This window comes from Nycticebus coucang, chromosome 7 (assembly GCF_027406575.1).
Source record: "Nycticebus coucang isolate mNycCou1 chromosome 7, mNycCou1.pri, whole genome shotgun sequence".
Taxonomy (NCBI): Eukaryota; Metazoa; Chordata; class Mammalia; order Primates; family Lorisidae; genus Nycticebus; species Nycticebus coucang.
In genome coordinates, this window is record NC_069786.1 from 93,144,506 (window position 1) to 93,162,332 (window position 17,827).

Consider the following 17,827-nt stretch of genomic DNA (forward strand, 5'->3'; position numbering starts at 1 on the left):
ACTTTTTTTCCACTGGAATATTAATCATAATGTCATACGTCTTGTATGCCTACTTAATGAAAGTTTAGATGGCATGGCAGTTTTAAAGTATGCAAAATTTATAATTATTAGTCTTTAAAATACATCTATAAAATTATGAATTGATAATAATTCCCCAAACTGAAAGTCAGATAATTTTAATACAATTTGAAATTAAAATACAATTGTTTATGCAAAAATGAATAAGGACAAGTTTCCAAGTCAGATATCAAAATTAAAAAATAAACGGAAGAAATGTAAACAGTTATATCGACGTTTATAAATGTTGCCTGGAGCACGGCTATTCAAAATATGGCCTATGAACTGTTTGTGATTTGTCCAAAATGAAGGAAAGAGCTTGTGCCAACATGAAAACCAATTATGCCACCAATCACACTGGTTCAGCTGACTTTTTTTCATAATAAGACTTCCTTGATAAAAAAGCAGTGTGTTGATTTATATTTTGGCACAAGCACCTTATCTCATTATAGACTGGAGAACAGTTACTGCTTACTTCTTTTAAAGTGCCATTATAATTTCACTGCTCAGAGCTAGGTTAACTTTACTGAAGAAAAATTATTAAAATGACAACTGTAATTTTTATCTATATATCATCTCTTTTAAAATCTCATCTATCCAGAGATCCTGCCCAAAAAGCAAATTAAATTGTATAAAATCATCACAATTTAACATTTACTTTCCAAAGTGTTTAAGTGTTACTGACATGTATTCACTCGGAAGGGTACTTTAGATCCCTACTTGAGTGGAATACATGATCTGCTTTATAATATATTTTAATTTTGGGAGAAAAAAATCAGAACTGAGTCATTTGCTATAAGTTCTCTTGAAGCAATGATTTCCTTATTTCAATCAGTGAAAATACTTAAATTCACCTTTATGAAAAGAATGAATTTTTGTATTCTTTCTGCAACCACTAGTTGCTTTATTACAATAAAAAATGTCAGGAAAAGAGGCAGGGAAATTTACAACTTCATATATTCTATTAACTAATGAGAAACACGTAAACTACTTTAACATTCCTCAGAGAAAGGGAAAGTTGGTATGAAATGTCTTTTTAAGAACTACCTTTTAATTCAAAATTCAAACAATTCTTTTTATTTGTTTGGTATGGCATAATTCCTCTAAAAATTAAAAAATATATAATATGGTATTTTAGGAAAGTAATCAACTCCTCACTACCCAATGGCTAAGCTTTACCTGCATTATTTTAACACTGAAGGCAAGTAAACAGACAATTGACAATTTAGAAACAAGTCATCAGTTTTAGATATACAAGGTTAATTTAGTTCCAGCAATATATAGTTTACTTGACCAACAAACTACTTAAGGAATTTAAATGTATATTTATATATCATAAAAAGAGAGCTCCTTTGGCACCTGAGTTGAGCACAATATACTACAGCCAAGAATCTCTAAGAGAAAGTTATCTAAAGACGACATTGTATCTATCTACACATATGTACACACACCTGTACATATACACCTGTACACACACACAGAAATGACTTTTCCTTTAAAAATGCTGAAGATGTTCAAAGAATTCATTCTTTACTTAAATAAAGTGACCTGATAAGCATTAAAAACAGTCTTAAGTTATTACTAAAGAATATGGAGTCATGAAAATTTTGAGAAGTTAAAGGTTTCAAAGTACTATACAATTCAAAAGTGAAATACCAGGTTGATGTGTTTTTGTCAAAATAGTTTCTTTTGATATAGTAATATGGTCATAAGAACACAGACATCTTAACATACTTTTAATGGTTACCAGCTGAAAAGTCATCAAAGATTACCCCACAAAAGAATAAATCTTCCTGCTCCCATCAAGTGTGAACACAGTCACTGGGCCCTGCTCTCCCTGACTCTTCCCTACATTAGTCCCAGCAAAACACCACACTGAAAGGCCATTCTGCACATGGCCTTATGCTGAACCCCCTCCTCACTAGGATTTTACCCAACAAGTTTAGAAGAGCTTGTTGTCATGTTTTATGATCACATCAACCTTGCTACTGTGAGTTATGGCATTGTGTTAAAAGTTCTACTGGTGCTATGATTTTTTAAAGTATACTTTTAGAACTATATACTATACTTTTAGACTGGCACGTATTCTAAGACATAAAAGACATCTAATATTTAGTAAGCTGCCTGAGTCTGTCAACATATTCTTCTAGAACACGTTTAATTTTACCTAGTACCTTCTACTCTAGAAATTCTGGAGGATGAAAAAATCTCTATATTTGCATACCATCTATTCTCCATCATGCAGACCTTGCTAGATTGGACATATGTTGAGAATGGGAAAAAAGTATTTAAGTTAAAAATGAAGCCATGCTACTCTTTTCTCTGTTTCAACTTATAGAGAATATCCCTGATTAGATTTCTAGCTCCCTCTTTGTTCTGGGTAAAAGGCCTCTCCCATATGATAGATCATATATAATGGAAGTCTTATGTAGTTTCAAAATGTGTAATTAAAGAACAATTTTAATTATAAAATGTCTCTGGAGCATCTATAAACTTGATACCGTTTTACTAAATAAATTATGTCACAGAGGTATTGTATAGGACTTAAAGAACCTATTAAATTCCAATGTCTTCATTTTGTCCAGTTTATACCAACCATACTATAACCCAAACCACTTTTTTTAGTGATATAAAAAACATTTCAATAAGTTCACTTGAACTTGAATTCTTTCATTAACATGTGAACTCACATGTAGAATTTTATGTTTTGTCACATATTTAAATATTTTCTTCTCTGCAGAGCTATCTCAGGATAGGAAATTAAACTAGCAACTAAGTATTTGGCATTAAAACACTTCCCTAAATTTGTCTATGCAAAAGTGCATTTACAATATAAACATGTCATATATGAAGCTACAAACCATAATCTCACACTGGAGTGGATATAAAATGTCAAATTCAGTCCAAATGAGTCAAGGAAAAAAGTGCTAACAGAGCAAATCTGAAACGAGTTCCTGGGGACTGGGCAAGGAGTCATCGAAGCGGCACCTTTTGGAAACCAAGCTGCCATCCTCTGGGATGTTCTCTTTGTCTTCTCGATCACTGCAGGTTCCATTACAGGAGGATTTGCAAGTTTTGTCTTCAGAGGACCTGACTGTATGATCGTAAATCTGAGAGGAAGTGGAAGTTTCTTCAGGGTGAAACAAGCTCCCAAAGTCCCACTGATGTAGCCAAGAATGAGAAAGGCAGATCTCTGCTGTTGGTCTTTTCCTTTGAGAGAAAGTATCAAGGGAAAAATGAGAACTAAGAATCACTGGAAAATGTCTTTAATTTGATAGATTACAAACCAATTTTTTAATTATTATGAAAATAACACAATTTATCATTCAAACAGAAGAGAATAATAATGATTGTGGTAGCTAATATTTTTTTAAAACTGAGTGCTTAGTTATATACCAGGGACTCTTTTGTATGCTTCAAATATAGTATCTAGTAAGTCACAAGAAACCTAGGAAATGGGTACTATTATTCTCCTCATTTAAAAGATACAAGAAAAGCTACCGCTAAGAGGCTTAGATTTTGCCCCAAATCTCCTAACTTGTAAATGTTACAGTCAAATGGGGCCTTATGCTTTTAAACATTACACTGTTATCTCCCATGAAGGTAAACAGTAAAATTATACTCACTATTTTCTCATTCCCTAGCCCATCTCCCGCCAGACATTTTCTCAACATATTTTTGTATATACACACACACACACACGGACACACACATGGAGCTTCATATATTCCACATATTTCTGCAATTTGCTTTCTTCACCCACTGAACAATTCAAGTGTCTTTCTACATCCGTACAGAGTTAACATATTCATTAGCAGCTGTACTATTTTGTACTCTTCCATATGTTTAGACCATAATTTATTAACCAGATCCCCATTTTTGTATCCAATGTTTTTTTTTTTTTTTTTTTTTTTTGAGACAGTTTCACTTTGTTAACCCTCGGTAGAATGGCAGGGCATCCTAGCTCACAGCAACCTCAAACTCTTGGGCTCAAGTGATTCTCTTGCCTCAAACTCCTGAGTAGCTGGGAGTACAGGCATCCACCACAACGCCCAGCTGTTTTTAGAGACAAGGTCTTGCTCTTGCTCAGGCTGGTCTCAAACTTGTGAGCTCTGGCAATCCATCCGCCTCTGCCTCCCAGAGTGCTACAATTACAGACATAAGCCACTGTTAAATATCATAATTTGGCTGGGTATGGTGGCTCAGATCTATAATCCTAGCACTCCAGGAGGCTAAAGAGTTCGAGAGTTCAAGACCAGCCTGAGCAGGAAAGTAAGACCCTCATCTCGACAAAAAATAGAAAAATTAGTTGGGCATGGTGGCACATGCCTGCAGTCCCAGCTACTCAGGAGGCAGAGGCAGGAGGATTGTTGAGGCCAGGAGTTAAGAGTTTCAGTGAGCTTTGATAAACCACTGTCCTCCAGCCAGGGCAGCAGAGCGAGATTCTGTCTCAAAAAAACAAAAACAAAAACGAACAAAAAAACCCATAATTTTTCAAAACACCTACCTAACTCCAAATTTAACCAACCACCATTATCATTTGGATGTTTCCTTGGTTTTATATGCTCAGTTTTTTCTGATGAAAAAAATTCGTGTGCTCATTATAAATATTTTAGAATCTTGGTGAAAAAATATCTAATAAAACAAAAATTCCTATAAATGAAAACTACAGAATTATTACTATTTCTATTAAATAATTATTTATGTCTAAAATACTGCCAGAGAGAGTTTGTTTGGACTTGCGAGAAGCCAATTAAATAGTTAAGAAACCTACAAATTTATTTTATTTTTTAATTTCAGATTAATATGAGGGTACAAATGATTAGGTTGCATTATTTGTGTTTTCCTAGGTGAAGTTCAAATTGCAGTTGAGCCCTTCACCCGGGGGGTGTGCTATATACCCTTACCTTGTACACCTTAGATGAGAGCTTACCAATCACCCCCCTCCTTCTTTTTAAACAGATAAGGAAACTGAGTCCTCCAGGAGAGTAATTCTCAGATATTAAAGGCAGAAAAAGTTAGAAAATCAGGATTGTAGCAGAAAATGCTGTATTGCAGCTAGCTTCTACATTATGGGTAGCCAGGCCATTTTAAAGTAAATAGAGCTGGCCAGGTACGGTGGCTCATGCCAGTAATCCTAGCACTCTGGGAGGCAGACTGGGTGGACTGCCTGAGTTCACGGTCAAGTCCAGCCTGAGCCAGAGTGAGACACTGACTCTAAAAATAGCCAGGTGTTATAGTGGGCGCCTGTGGTCCCAGCTACTTGGGAGGCTGAGACAAGAGAATCACTTGATTCTTCAAGAGTTTGAGGTTGCTGTGAGCTATGACATCACCACACTCTATAGGGGCGACAAAGTAAAACTCAGTCTCAAAAAGAAAAAAAAAAAAGCTAATATTTAGGAAAAACGTGTCAGCTTTTCCTTGTCTTATCTTGAGTTTGGCAATGAGTAGGCAGAGTCCTGAACCAGGGTTTAAACTCCACTCTTAACAGGCTGTCAAGGACATCTAGCACCTCAAGATTGAACCATCAATAGTTTGTACATACAACTACAAATCACTCATATTGAAATCTTCATCAAAATGAACCATATGTACTGTGAACTATCTATTTCTAATTATTTTAGAGAATTTCAGGAATTAGTAATGAGTTGAAAGAGAAATAACCCAACTCTTTCATTTACTCCAAAATCTCCGGCTGTATATTTTATATTTGAAGTTATTTGTTAATCCTTCATACCATCTCTTTCCGCATTTTACCTGAAATGAGCATACTTTTAATAATTTAATACTGTATTATAATACATCTTTCTTATCAGACAAATATTAATTAGTTTCAAACAGTATTTAAACAAACGAAAGTTATTACTTACTCTGGATTTTTTACTAAAAGACTCTGGATAAAATCTGTGGCCAGCTGTGAAACTGATGCAAAAGTTTCTTCTGAATAATCTACATTAACTTGAGAAATATTGAGGTATGTTTCTTGATTATCTTCTCCCACAAATGGTGATGTATGAGTTAACAACATATATGCTATTATACCAATATTCCTGAAAAAGATAGGGGAAAGAGGGAACTTAAAACGTGTGTTAATTTTAAGACATTCATATAAAGCATAAAGTAGTGACTCTATATATTCCTGTCCTCAAAACTGATAAACTACAGATTTAAACTGCTTTTCAAAGTTCCTATAACGTTACTAAAACAATTGTGTTACCTTAACTGTGTACTATATAGCATTAATATAATGCATTAAATATTTATCATTATACCTACAGTCTCCCCTTCACACAGACACCTTTTGTTGAGTACACAAAGCTGCCGCGGCGTTTCCTAAATGGTGTTCAAGGACACAGTCATGATCTACAAGGGGTTTTATGTCAATAGAAGGTACAATTTTGGCAAAGCACAAAGTTGGACAAGCAAATTTTTTCACATTTTTAAATATGTTAATGAAAAGTTTGGCACCTCAAAGCCAGAAAAAACCAACACCGTACATGTTTTGCAAACTTAGTTGGCCAGAGATCTTTTTTCCTGGGCAAACCCACAAATACTTCCGTGGAACACAGAGAACTGTTCCATTCAGTCCATGCAGTCAGGACCCTCTGGGGTCCCAACCAAAGCTCCAGTATCAGTTCTGGTTCTGCTCCCTATCATATTCTGTCTGTGCTAGCCATAAAAGTCATAGTTCCCTAGAGATGTAATCTCATAAAACTAAACTCTCAAGTGGACCTGACCTCATTTTTTTGCTTAGCAAATACCTTCTTCTAGTTTTTCCACACCTACATCAGATGTCTCTCATTGTGAGGTGGAACCTAGCAATGTCATGTTTATGCTTTTCCCATGCTTATTAAGCATTTCACCTTTATTACAGAATATGTAGCACTATACTGCAATTAGTTTGTTCTCTTACTCAACTGAGTTTTCATCACAGAAAGAGATTTTTCTAATTATTTTTGTACCTTTGACAGGACCTAAGTGTTACTTAAAAAGAATGGACAAATATTTCCTGGAGCATAATAATGATACTCCAAATCCTTAGAATAAAGATTTATTATTTATACTTGTAATCAAAACCCTCCGGCATATATATTTCCCAACTTTCAATAAAGGCATTTAGGTCATGAACAAAATCTTACCACATATCTGTTGCTGTAGTAATGGGATCATAGTTCAGGATTTCTGGAGCTGAATGAGAAAATAAAATTCAATGAGAAATAAATTTTTCAATGAGAAAATAAAATACTTACAAATTTCTAAACATGAAAATTAATTTATATAAATTACAACTGGATTTAATTTTGGAAAGCCCAATGATGTAAGATCAACAGAAACTGAGTATACTATTAATTATCCTGTGGTTAGATGCTTAAACATCTCTAACATTGAGCAAATTATATTATCAGATGGTTCAAAAGCACTAATAATATTCTTGAACTGGTAGCTGGGTGGTTAAAAAACCCAACGCATTAAGATTAATTCCAGAAAAGACTTTAATGAAGAAGTAAAACGTTCAAGCTAGAATCTTTTTAAAATTTTAGTTTAAATTGTTTTATTGAGAATTAATTCCTATTACTTTATTAGACTGATTTAAAATTTTCTTTAGGGTAAACAAGATCATGTGCACCTGCAATGACATTATAAACAAATCGTGATTCTTGAAAATGCTAGATTTTCAGATAGATTAAATATTCCTCCGAAACTATTAAAAACCTCATTTCCTAAGCAATTAATCTTCTACTATCTCTTCCCTTGCCAAAAAAAGTGCAAAATAATTCTCTATATTTCTAAACATTACCATATATATCAAATTAGTGAAGGCCAAACTAGGATTTATGATTGAAAAATAACTTTCTTATTTTACAATATGGCTTCATAATTTCTCCACAGGAAAGCTGTTTCTTGGTTGGGTGTAGTGGCTCACACCTGTAGCCTAGCACTCTGGAAGGCTGAGGCAGGTGGACTGCCTGAGCTCACAGGTTTGAGACCACCCTGAGCCAGAGTGAGACTTCATCTCTTAAGAAAAAAAAAAAAAAATAGCTGGGCGTAGTAATAGCGCCTGTAGTCCCAGCTACTTGGGAGACTGAGGCAAGATAATCGCTTGAGCCCAAGAGTTTGAGCTTGCTGTGAGCTATGATGCCATGGCACTCTACCAGGGGTGACAAAGTAAGACTCTGTCTCAAAATAAAAAAAAAATAAAAAGAAAGAAAAGAAAAACTGTTTCTTAAAGCCTAACATCTTTGTTAAATAAAGCCTTTGAGTTATATATATCGTCAGCATCCATTAAACCACCTACAACCTTTCACACATTTCTTTGAGTGACATGATCAACAACTACATTCATTTATTCTAGGCTATGATAGCCTCTATTAGTACTTTAAAGTTACGAATTAACTTTGACTTTTCTTTATGGGGAATGAGAGCTGCCTAGCTGAGTGGCACCTGCACTGATTAACTGTATTTTTCAATCCCTCATGGGGATATCAATATAAGCAGCTACAAAAACTATAAAAAGCATATTACTATACATTAAAATACTTTACATTTATATGCTGCTTTGAACAGCTTATAACCTTTCAATGCATGATCTAATTTATTGACTTTGTATAATATGCCTAGAATCATAAGTTGTTTCTGGCACCCTTCTTCAAAACTCTCCCTTCACAACCCTATGCAAAATCTCATACTAATATTTTAAGCAGTAGCAAAAAACAAAAATGAGTTGTCCTGCTAAAAATCCCTGTAAAACTGAAGATACTGTATCATAAACAGTTACAGAGTTGGGAGCAGAGAGAAGCAGAAATGAGATCTACTCAATAGCCAGGTTTCAAAGGCCATCATGGGGCACTTGATTCTCTATTATTCTTTTTCTACTTTTCTCCTGTTCCCTAACTTCCCTCTTACCCACTTCTTTTTTCCTTATGTACAAAGCCTTTTATACACAAACATTAAACTTTTACACTTACATCCTGTGAATTGCTGTCACTATATTAATACTGTTATATTCACTACAGCTCATTTAAATGTGTCATAACCAAGTTTCAATGCATTGAAATACTCACAATAACTTAATCCTGGAATTACATGCTCTAAAATACATATTTTTTATAGAGGTATCCTTTACTTAAAAAACTTCAAAATGGTATAGAAAATACAAGGAAATTCTTACCTAAGTACTCTGGTGTTCCCATGATTTCCCGAAGTTCACATGCATTCCCTATTTTTCGAGACATTCCAAAATCTACAATTTTTATGTCTCCAAGAGGATATATACTGCTCAATAATATATTCTGTGGCTAAAGAAAGCACAACAAGAAAGTGATAAGTAATACATAATAAAAGAACACTAGTCTCGGAATGCAGGAAAATTGCGTGGAATTTATTGCTTACTTTTTATTTCATTGAGTCATTCATCAAACATTTACTGATTCACTACTTGTGAGGAGCTATCACTCAGTGATGCATACAGTCAAATACATACTCAAAAAGGAGTCTAGGTTTGGAAGAAAAGGAAGTCAGACAGATAGACAGATTGATTATGAGATATAGACAATCCAGAAATAAAGATAAGACTACCTAACTCTGCCCGTAAGAAATTCAGAAGGCTTTTTCAGCACAGATGATGCTTTAGCTGAGTCTTAAAGGATAATAGAGAGTATGCTGGTTAGAAAGGTACTCTGCGGAACAGAACAAAGGCAGGCATGAAGGAATGAACATGCACACAACAATTTCAGACACACAAAATGGATCAGTACGATGTGATGGTTCTGGGTGTGACTGTTCCCAGGTTTTATCTTAGACAATAAGATGCATGGTATATCTCATCGATTGTCTCCCAGAACCGTGTGACTATGCTTTACTATTGCAGGCCTAAAGCCTGTTACAAGGTTCTGTTGCCTATACACCTTCCAACGTGCTGCTCCTACATCTGTGCAAAGAATTATAATAGTTTCTCTCTCTCTCTCTCTTTTTTTTAAAGACAGAGTCTTATTGTCACTCCAGCTATGGAGTGGCGTCATAGCTCACTACAACCTCTAACGCCTGGGCTCAAATAATCCTCTTGCTTCAACCTCCCAAGTAGCTGGGATGTATGTATAGGCATGTGCCACCAAGTCCAGCTAATTTCTCTATTTTTTGTAGTGATGGGGGTCCTTCTTCCCTGCTCAGGCTGGTCTTGAACTCCTGAGTTCAGGAGATCCTTCACCTCAGCCTCCCAGAGTGCTAGGATTACAGGCATGAGCCACTGCATCCAGCTCATAATAACATGTAGTGCTTTTACTTTGTGAAAATCTTATGCTTGTTTATTATTAAAGCACAGATAATACCACTACAGAAGAAAAGATAAGAGTTAAAAAGCCAGATTTACATACTAGCCTGACTTCAATTGCTGCGTGATGCTACGTAACGCCTTTGGATTGTTGTTAGCGGGAAAAAGATGCAAGAGGAAGCTAATGGGAGCATGAGTCTCTTGGCATGTACGATGCTGCTAATTTTCCTGCACCTTGTCAGTAGGGGAAATTGTAGAAATGTTACATGGTAAATATTGCTCCCCCATAGGAGGCCCCAATATAGAAGTACAGATTTTTTTTTCTTTTGTAAAAGCAATCAGAGGAATTGGAAATTAGGAAAGAGGTCTAGGCTACCGGTGAAGATTTTGGAATTATTATTATTAAGAAAGTGGTGTTGGAAGACAGAGGATCATGTAGGGAGACTGCATAGGAAGAGTAGAGTCCAGCATTTAAAAAATAAGAGACAGACTGATTTAGATTTTAAGGTCCTTTGGATGGCTGTATAGGAAGAATAAGAAAAAAGGATGATAAGAGAGACTGAGGTTTTAGAAATTGGGTAGGGAGTCTGAATGATCCGGAAGGAGCCAAAAGACTAAAAGTTTCAAGACAAAAATGAATGAGAATAATGGGAACAAAGGAATGAGGATTACAGGGAGCTTATCTTCAGTGATGGAGATTGTAACTGAGTATTTCAAGGATAGACAGCTTTATAGGTAAGAAGGTCCAGAATGTGACTGTAAGGGTGGGAGGGGTGGAATGATTGCAGGATTAAAACATATGGACTGATGCATTTTAAGAACCCAGCAATTAATTTGAGCTGTTTACATATGTAGTTCTCTCCTATCCGCCAATAGAAAATTAAGGTCATGTAGCATGTAGGTAAGCAAAGAGCACACCCCGTGCAGTCTAGATGACCATGATTTGTTGTTTCTTGTCAATACCAGATACAATTGTGCACACTAAGAGTAGAGAAAGAACACAGATATTGTGTTAATTTAAATCACATGGTACATTACCTTTAAATCAAGGTGGACAATGTTATTCTGATGTAGATAATAAACTCCTTCAAGTATCTGTTTAATAAGTCTGATAACATCATTTTCAGAAACCATTTCAGCCAACTCAGGTAAACACAGGTTGAAAATTTCTCCACCTGCAGCACTTAAATAAAATTCAAAGAAGACAAACTTGAAATATCATTCACCTAAAAATGAGAACCTTTAAATACTGTATACCTGTTAAGTAAAAGACACACAGCATCTACACACACATATAGTATGTACTTAAGGCAGGGGAGGGAGTGGTTTTTAAAGAATAAAATAAAAGATAAGAATATTTTGAAGTGTGAGTACTAATACTTGCATATTTAATAAATAAATTTGAATTGCATTATAATCCAATGTTGTAGTCTGCTGTAATGCTGCAATAAAAATAGTAAAAATAGCAGCTACCACTTGGTGCTCTGCTCTGCTCTATGCCTATATATGTACATATATAGGTATGAATATCATCTATTTTGATCCTGACAAACATGTGAGGTAGGTGGTTATTACTCTGATTTTACAGATGAAGAAACAAGTACAATTAGGTTAAACAATTTGTAAAAGGTCACATTGTAAATAAACATAAAGCATTCAAAAATGAAGGGCAGGCACCGTGGTCACACCTGTAATCCTAGAACTCTGGGAGGCTGAGATGGGAGGATTCCTTGTGCTCAGGAATTTGAGACCATGCAGAGCAACAGGGAGACCTCATCTCTACTAAAAATAGAAAAATTAGCTGGGCAATGTGGTGGGTGCCTATACTCCCAGCTACTCAAGAGGCCAAGGCAGGAGGAGGATTGTTTGATCTCAGGAGTTTGAAGTTGCTACGAGTTAGGCTGACACCATGGCATTCTATCCTTGGTACTATTACTTAATATAATATTATTAGTAATATTATCCTGAGTATCTTCTCAGGCTAGAGTGAAAACTCAACAATGAATTGTTTTCTTTTGTTTTTGTTTTGTTTTTTAGAGACAGAGTCTTGCTCTGTTGTCCCAGGGAGAGTGCAATGACATCATCATAGCGCACTGCAACTTCAAGCTCCTGGGCTCAGGCAAACCTCCTGCCTCAGCCTTAGAGTAGCTGGGACTACAGCTATATGCCGTGATGCCCAGGTAATTTCTTTCTCTGTCTCTCTATACATATATATATGTGTGTATATTTATTTATTTTTTAGTAAAGACGGGATTTTTTTGTTCGTGCTGATCTTGAACTCATGAGCTCACGCAATTCTCATGCCTCAGCCTCCCAGAGTGCTAGGAATACAGGCATGAACCACTGTATCCTTCCTAAGGATGAGTTTCTTCCTTAAACATTTTATGTTGCTATACACAGAAAGAATTCAGATCTATTTTAGATTTAAAAAAAACAAACGTTAATTTCTAAAATTGTCTTCCTATACCTAAGTTTGGAGATCACTACTAGAAATATAGTAGCAAAGTAAATTTTTCAATACTCAAATGGTCTTTACCATGATTCCTTGAAGAAGATATTAAAGTTAATTTCTCATGACTTTATAGGGAGTTTTGGTGGGCAGGGTAGGATTCAAGGAACATTGGAGCTTATACGTGTATTCCTTACCAGTGGTCCTTGGAGCTTTTGCTGCAGTGTCATAAACAAAGTGGAAAATAGCAACTCCCTGTGACTTCGGTGTGGTCTGCTGTGCACAGATGCCTTGACTGCAAGTTAAGAGTGTTTGCATTTGTTGTTTATGCGTTTGTATATGTGTTATGTGTGAATGTATGTGACAACAGTACTTTAGTGAGGGTTATACTATCATTTAAACATATGAGCTGTATACTGTCTACATCTACATCAGCCTTTTATAGCCTCCTGAAGCAGTTCAAAAATTAGTAGGTAATAGGGAAGCTGAGAATACCTTTTAGAAAGACTCTCATAACAAAAATAAAGTTAACATAAAAGATTAAAATCAGAATGTTTTTCTGTCCAAAATGATGAATTTCTGTGGGTACCAGTCCCAAGATTTTCAGTAAAACAAAGTAATATCTTAATTATCCAAAAATTACAAATCTAGTCATATAGCTTTGGAAAGCCATGGCAAAGATTTTTAAAATAAGCATGTTATTTCTAGTGACCCAAATGAATAGTTTCTAATTTTTATTTCGAGTCTCTTTTAAAATTATATTCCTATGCAAATAGGAAAACAAAGCTTATGGAATTTTATTATGGAAAGAAACTACTCAGAGTATTAACTAGTACATGTGACACAAATACCAACCTCTCCTTTTGGAGAATTGTTTTAAAAATTAAATGAGAATACAGATAATGTACTCATCATAATGCCTGCCATACAGCAAATGCTCAACATATGTTACTGCTGAAATTGTTAAGATAATATAAAATGTTTTGCTCTGGTGATCATTCCAGAAAATAAGGCTTTCTATTTTGCATGTTTTCGTTATGGACTCCATAATTTTCTGTTGGATTTGTAATATTTACTTAAAGGTATTTAATAAACACAATTTATAATTTCTTGAAAATAGAAAAGTATTATCTTTTTCTCTACTAAATAATCACAGACTGTGTCTAGTGAATATTAGTAAATTCCCCTTTTGATCTTCACTATTTCCAAAACAAAGATTTTGTGCTATGTTCTCAAAAAATAAATGTTCTTTATAATCAATTTTAGTTTGCTCAAAATTCAGCACTAAAAACTTAATATGTCCAATTAGATAACACCTTCTTTATAGATGCTTAAAAAAAATCTTTGTATATAATTTATTTAAATATACTTTTAAAACAGCCTCATAGAGAGTCAAGATGGGATGACTCAACTATGTCAAATTTCTCCCCCAATTTAGAAACATATGTAATATTACCTTCCAGAAAAATAGTATTTATATTACTTGTCAAAGAAATAATCAAGGAAAAAAAATTTTTTAAATTTTAGAGTTTCTACTTAGTGGCAAAATACTTTCCTGTGAACTAAATATTGAGATAAAAATAGAGATTTAATAATTGTTTAAAATTGACAAGCCAAGTGCAAGAAATTACAATTAATTCACAAAAGTAAACAACATAATTTGGTTGAAAAAATAGGTTTACATTAAGTAAAGGCAAAACAAAACACAAAAGCAAAAAGAAAATAGATCTGTCAGATCTGTCGTAGATCCCAAAGTAGCTGCAGTAGTCCCAAAAGAAAGGTCCAGATAGATTTGTATAATTAGCAATGTAACAATTTCAAAAAAGTACCTTTTTTAGGTGACTGTGTCATTCATATGGAAGGAAATTTGACATCCAATTCAATTGCATATGCATTTACTCTATGACAGCAATCATATTTCTAGGATTTACCCTAAAGCTAACCTCCACGCATAAGGCCTCTCCATGCAAGACTGACTGAACAAAGCACAGTCCAACCACACACTGAAGTACTATGCAGACATTTTTTTAAAAAGCCATAATGATAATTGCAAGAAAGATGCCTATGAACTAATATAAAATTATTTCTGCAATATAATGATAAGTAAACACAAAGTAAAAAGGAATACATATAATATGCTACTTTAAGAAAGGGAAATATATACAAATTTGCCTATATTTTCAAAAAGAAACACATAAACCATGAGCCAGAAATGAATAAACATGGTTACCTATGTTTGTGGGAAGAGAGTAGAGAGAATAGGAATGGCAGCAAGATTTTGCAGCATAGAGTATGTATTTTTATGTATCTTTGAGTTTTGAGTCATGCAATCCTTTTCTTTTACCACTTCAAAATAATAAATGAAAAAGGATTTTAAAAATCAAATCCTAACACTGAATATAAACAGAAACAAATGCTTCCATTAATATATAACTCTGAACAGATACCCTTAATGGACTTGAACTGAAGAGATAAAAGTAAACTAATTTGTTACCACTATTCTTAGAAAAGGTCCAGAAATAATGGTATTCCATTAAAAATGAGCATGTTCAACACCTCCATCTTGATTTCTAAATCCCACTCCCCACTAAAAAGAAACAGAACTTCTTAAGAGATGGCTAATTGCAGGTCTGGGCTGGGAAGGCACAAGATGAACAAGATGAATCTTGGTGTGCATAAAGCAAGGACGTTCTCAAACACTGAAGACATCATAGCAAAAGGACACAGGAAATAGCTTGAAAGGGTACCACTGATAAACTTAGGACAATTTGATCATGAAAAAAATAGTGGCAGAAACATTATAACTCACTAATTAAAACACAATAGATTATTTAAAATTAATGTCATTCGTTACTTTAATTAAGAAAACCATGAATAGTGACAGGGAAGGAAGCCCTTCTTTACAGAAGAAGCTGGTTTAATAAATTTAGAAGGAAAAACAGAAATCACCATTTTCTAATATCCATTAAACAACTAATTCAAGCAAGTATATCAATTGAAAAGTTGTAAATATTCACACAGATTATTTATGAATTACAAAGGAAAAACATTCCTTTACAATAGGGAAGCTGGCAAACTAGACCTTAACAATGGTCAAATTTTAAAAAACCAATAATAAAACAACCTGATATCACTGCTACCTGATGAGACTTGATAAATAAACATCATCACCTGCACTGTCCTCTCGCCCAAAAGGGTTAACTTAAATCTAATCATTTGGAAACAATCAGAAATCCAAAATGTAGGATATTCCAGGTGACAAAAAAATGTCAAAATAATTTTTGATTATACAGAATAACGACCTTATCCTATGGAATAAATATTTCAGCATGAAAAGGAGAAATATCATAATACTTATAACTTTCCAATGCTTCAGTCAATGTGCCAAAAGTTAATAATTGGTGAACCAAAGTGAAGAGTACAAGGCTGTTAATTGTACTATTTTTTTCAACTTTTCTGTGGACTTGAAATTTTATAAAATAAAAAAAAAGGAGAGAAGAAAAAATGAGTATGGATGGTTTGAGGAAGGAATTAAATTGGTAACAGTTATTAATGATCCCACCATTTTCACCATATAGAAATTATGCCACCTTAATAAAACAAGTAAACCTGTCTGACCAAACTTCTTCCTTCAACTGAGACTATAGAATGTGACAATGCCATCCCAAAAGTGGTGTAGACACAGTAATTAAGCCAAAGTCTTAGCAATAAATAAATAGGTCTTAGCTGCTCTGGTAAGAAATTAAATATATTAATCTACACAAACATTTGATGAATGCTTGCTACATTTCAGCCAGAGGTACAGAGATCAGTAACGGTTCTGCCAATACACTGGGTAAGGTACCTGATCAACTTTTCAGAGTAGGAACAAGGTCCATCCATAAAATGTTTCAAAACTATCTGATGTATTTTGTTCTGCTCTTTAGATAACTCCTAAAAAGATATTATGAAAGTAGTCAATGTTCTTATGTATATTCACCCTCTAAACCTAGTATTCCATTACTGTTTTTGAAAAATGTTAAGCTACTTGCACACACTTCAAACATGCAAATGTCACACCAATAACTTTTTAAAGGTCAGCTGGAGAATCTTTGACAAAAATAATCACAAATGTATGAACAATGAAATCAGACTGGTAGCATCCTGGCATTTTCTGCAATTCTAACTTATTTTGAAGGTTCCGAAGAAAAAAACAGCCCTTAATATGGTATCTTGGTGTTCTGGGATATATGAACACTACACGTTTTTAAACGAACTACCTGTCAGTTTAATGTTTTGCAAAATCAGTATTTTCATTTACAAGGTGATTCCGGGCAATCTCTCCTGCCACAAAACATTGATTTTTTTTTTAAATAAATATAACTGAATACTAATGTAAGGCTAATACATGCACACTTTTAAATTCAAAGAGACAATGAAGTAGGTTAGCTACTAAAAAGAATCACCATAGTTATGAATACATTTTTTTTACCAAAATAAATACTTACCTTTTTACTGTACTAAAACTATTATTATTAAAATATAACTATTATATTTATTATTAAAAACTATCAGGACATAAAACATATTAAACATAAATTCAGCTGATCTCTTCCAATTGTTAAAGATGTTCAGACACACATTTTAGATACCTGTAATAATCTTTGAGGTGATTATGCAACTGAGGTGCTATTTAAGAGTCACATGTCAATACTGGTTAATAAGCCACAGTTCCCTTAACTATCTCTATCCCCACTACCTGGTGAATTATAGAATATCTGGGTATTTTCAGTTTTTCACTGACTTGTGACAAGAGATATTTTATTTTATTTCTTATTGTTATAATTCCTAACATAGTGTTTTGCACATCACACATGCTAAAATGTGTTTATTTAACAATGCACTAGGTATACCTTTATGCAGTTTACTTTTATACTCTCCTTGGATTATTTCCTTAGAGGTGTTTTTCAAATAGATGGACAAAATATACAAATGAGATAACTTCTAGTTGCCCATCAGATTGTTCTCTAGAAAAACTCAATTAGCCATTTAAAAAAAAAATAAAAGCATTATTT

General features: G+C 34.0%; 1 protein-coding gene across 1 annotated transcript in view; it reads right to left on the reverse strand.

The window, feature by feature from the left end:
• Positions 1-2,682: 2,682 nt before the first annotated feature.
• STK17B (serine/threonine kinase 17b) overlaps positions 2,683-17,827 on the reverse strand; it is a 29,444-nt gene continuing 14,299 nt past the window's right edge. The window contains exons 4-8 of the mRNA XM_053597918.1: positions 11,363-11,507; positions 9,227-9,353; positions 7,197-7,245; positions 5,928-6,107; positions 2,683-3,267 (exon numbers count right to left, since the gene is read on the reverse strand). Coding sequence (XP_053453893.1) covers positions 2,985-3,267; positions 5,928-6,107; positions 7,197-7,245; positions 9,227-9,353; positions 11,363-11,507 — 784 coding nt within the window. The 3' untranslated portion in view covers positions 2,683-2,984. The remainder of the gene's footprint in view (positions 3,268-5,927; positions 6,108-7,196; positions 7,246-9,226; positions 9,354-11,362; positions 11,508-17,827) is intronic.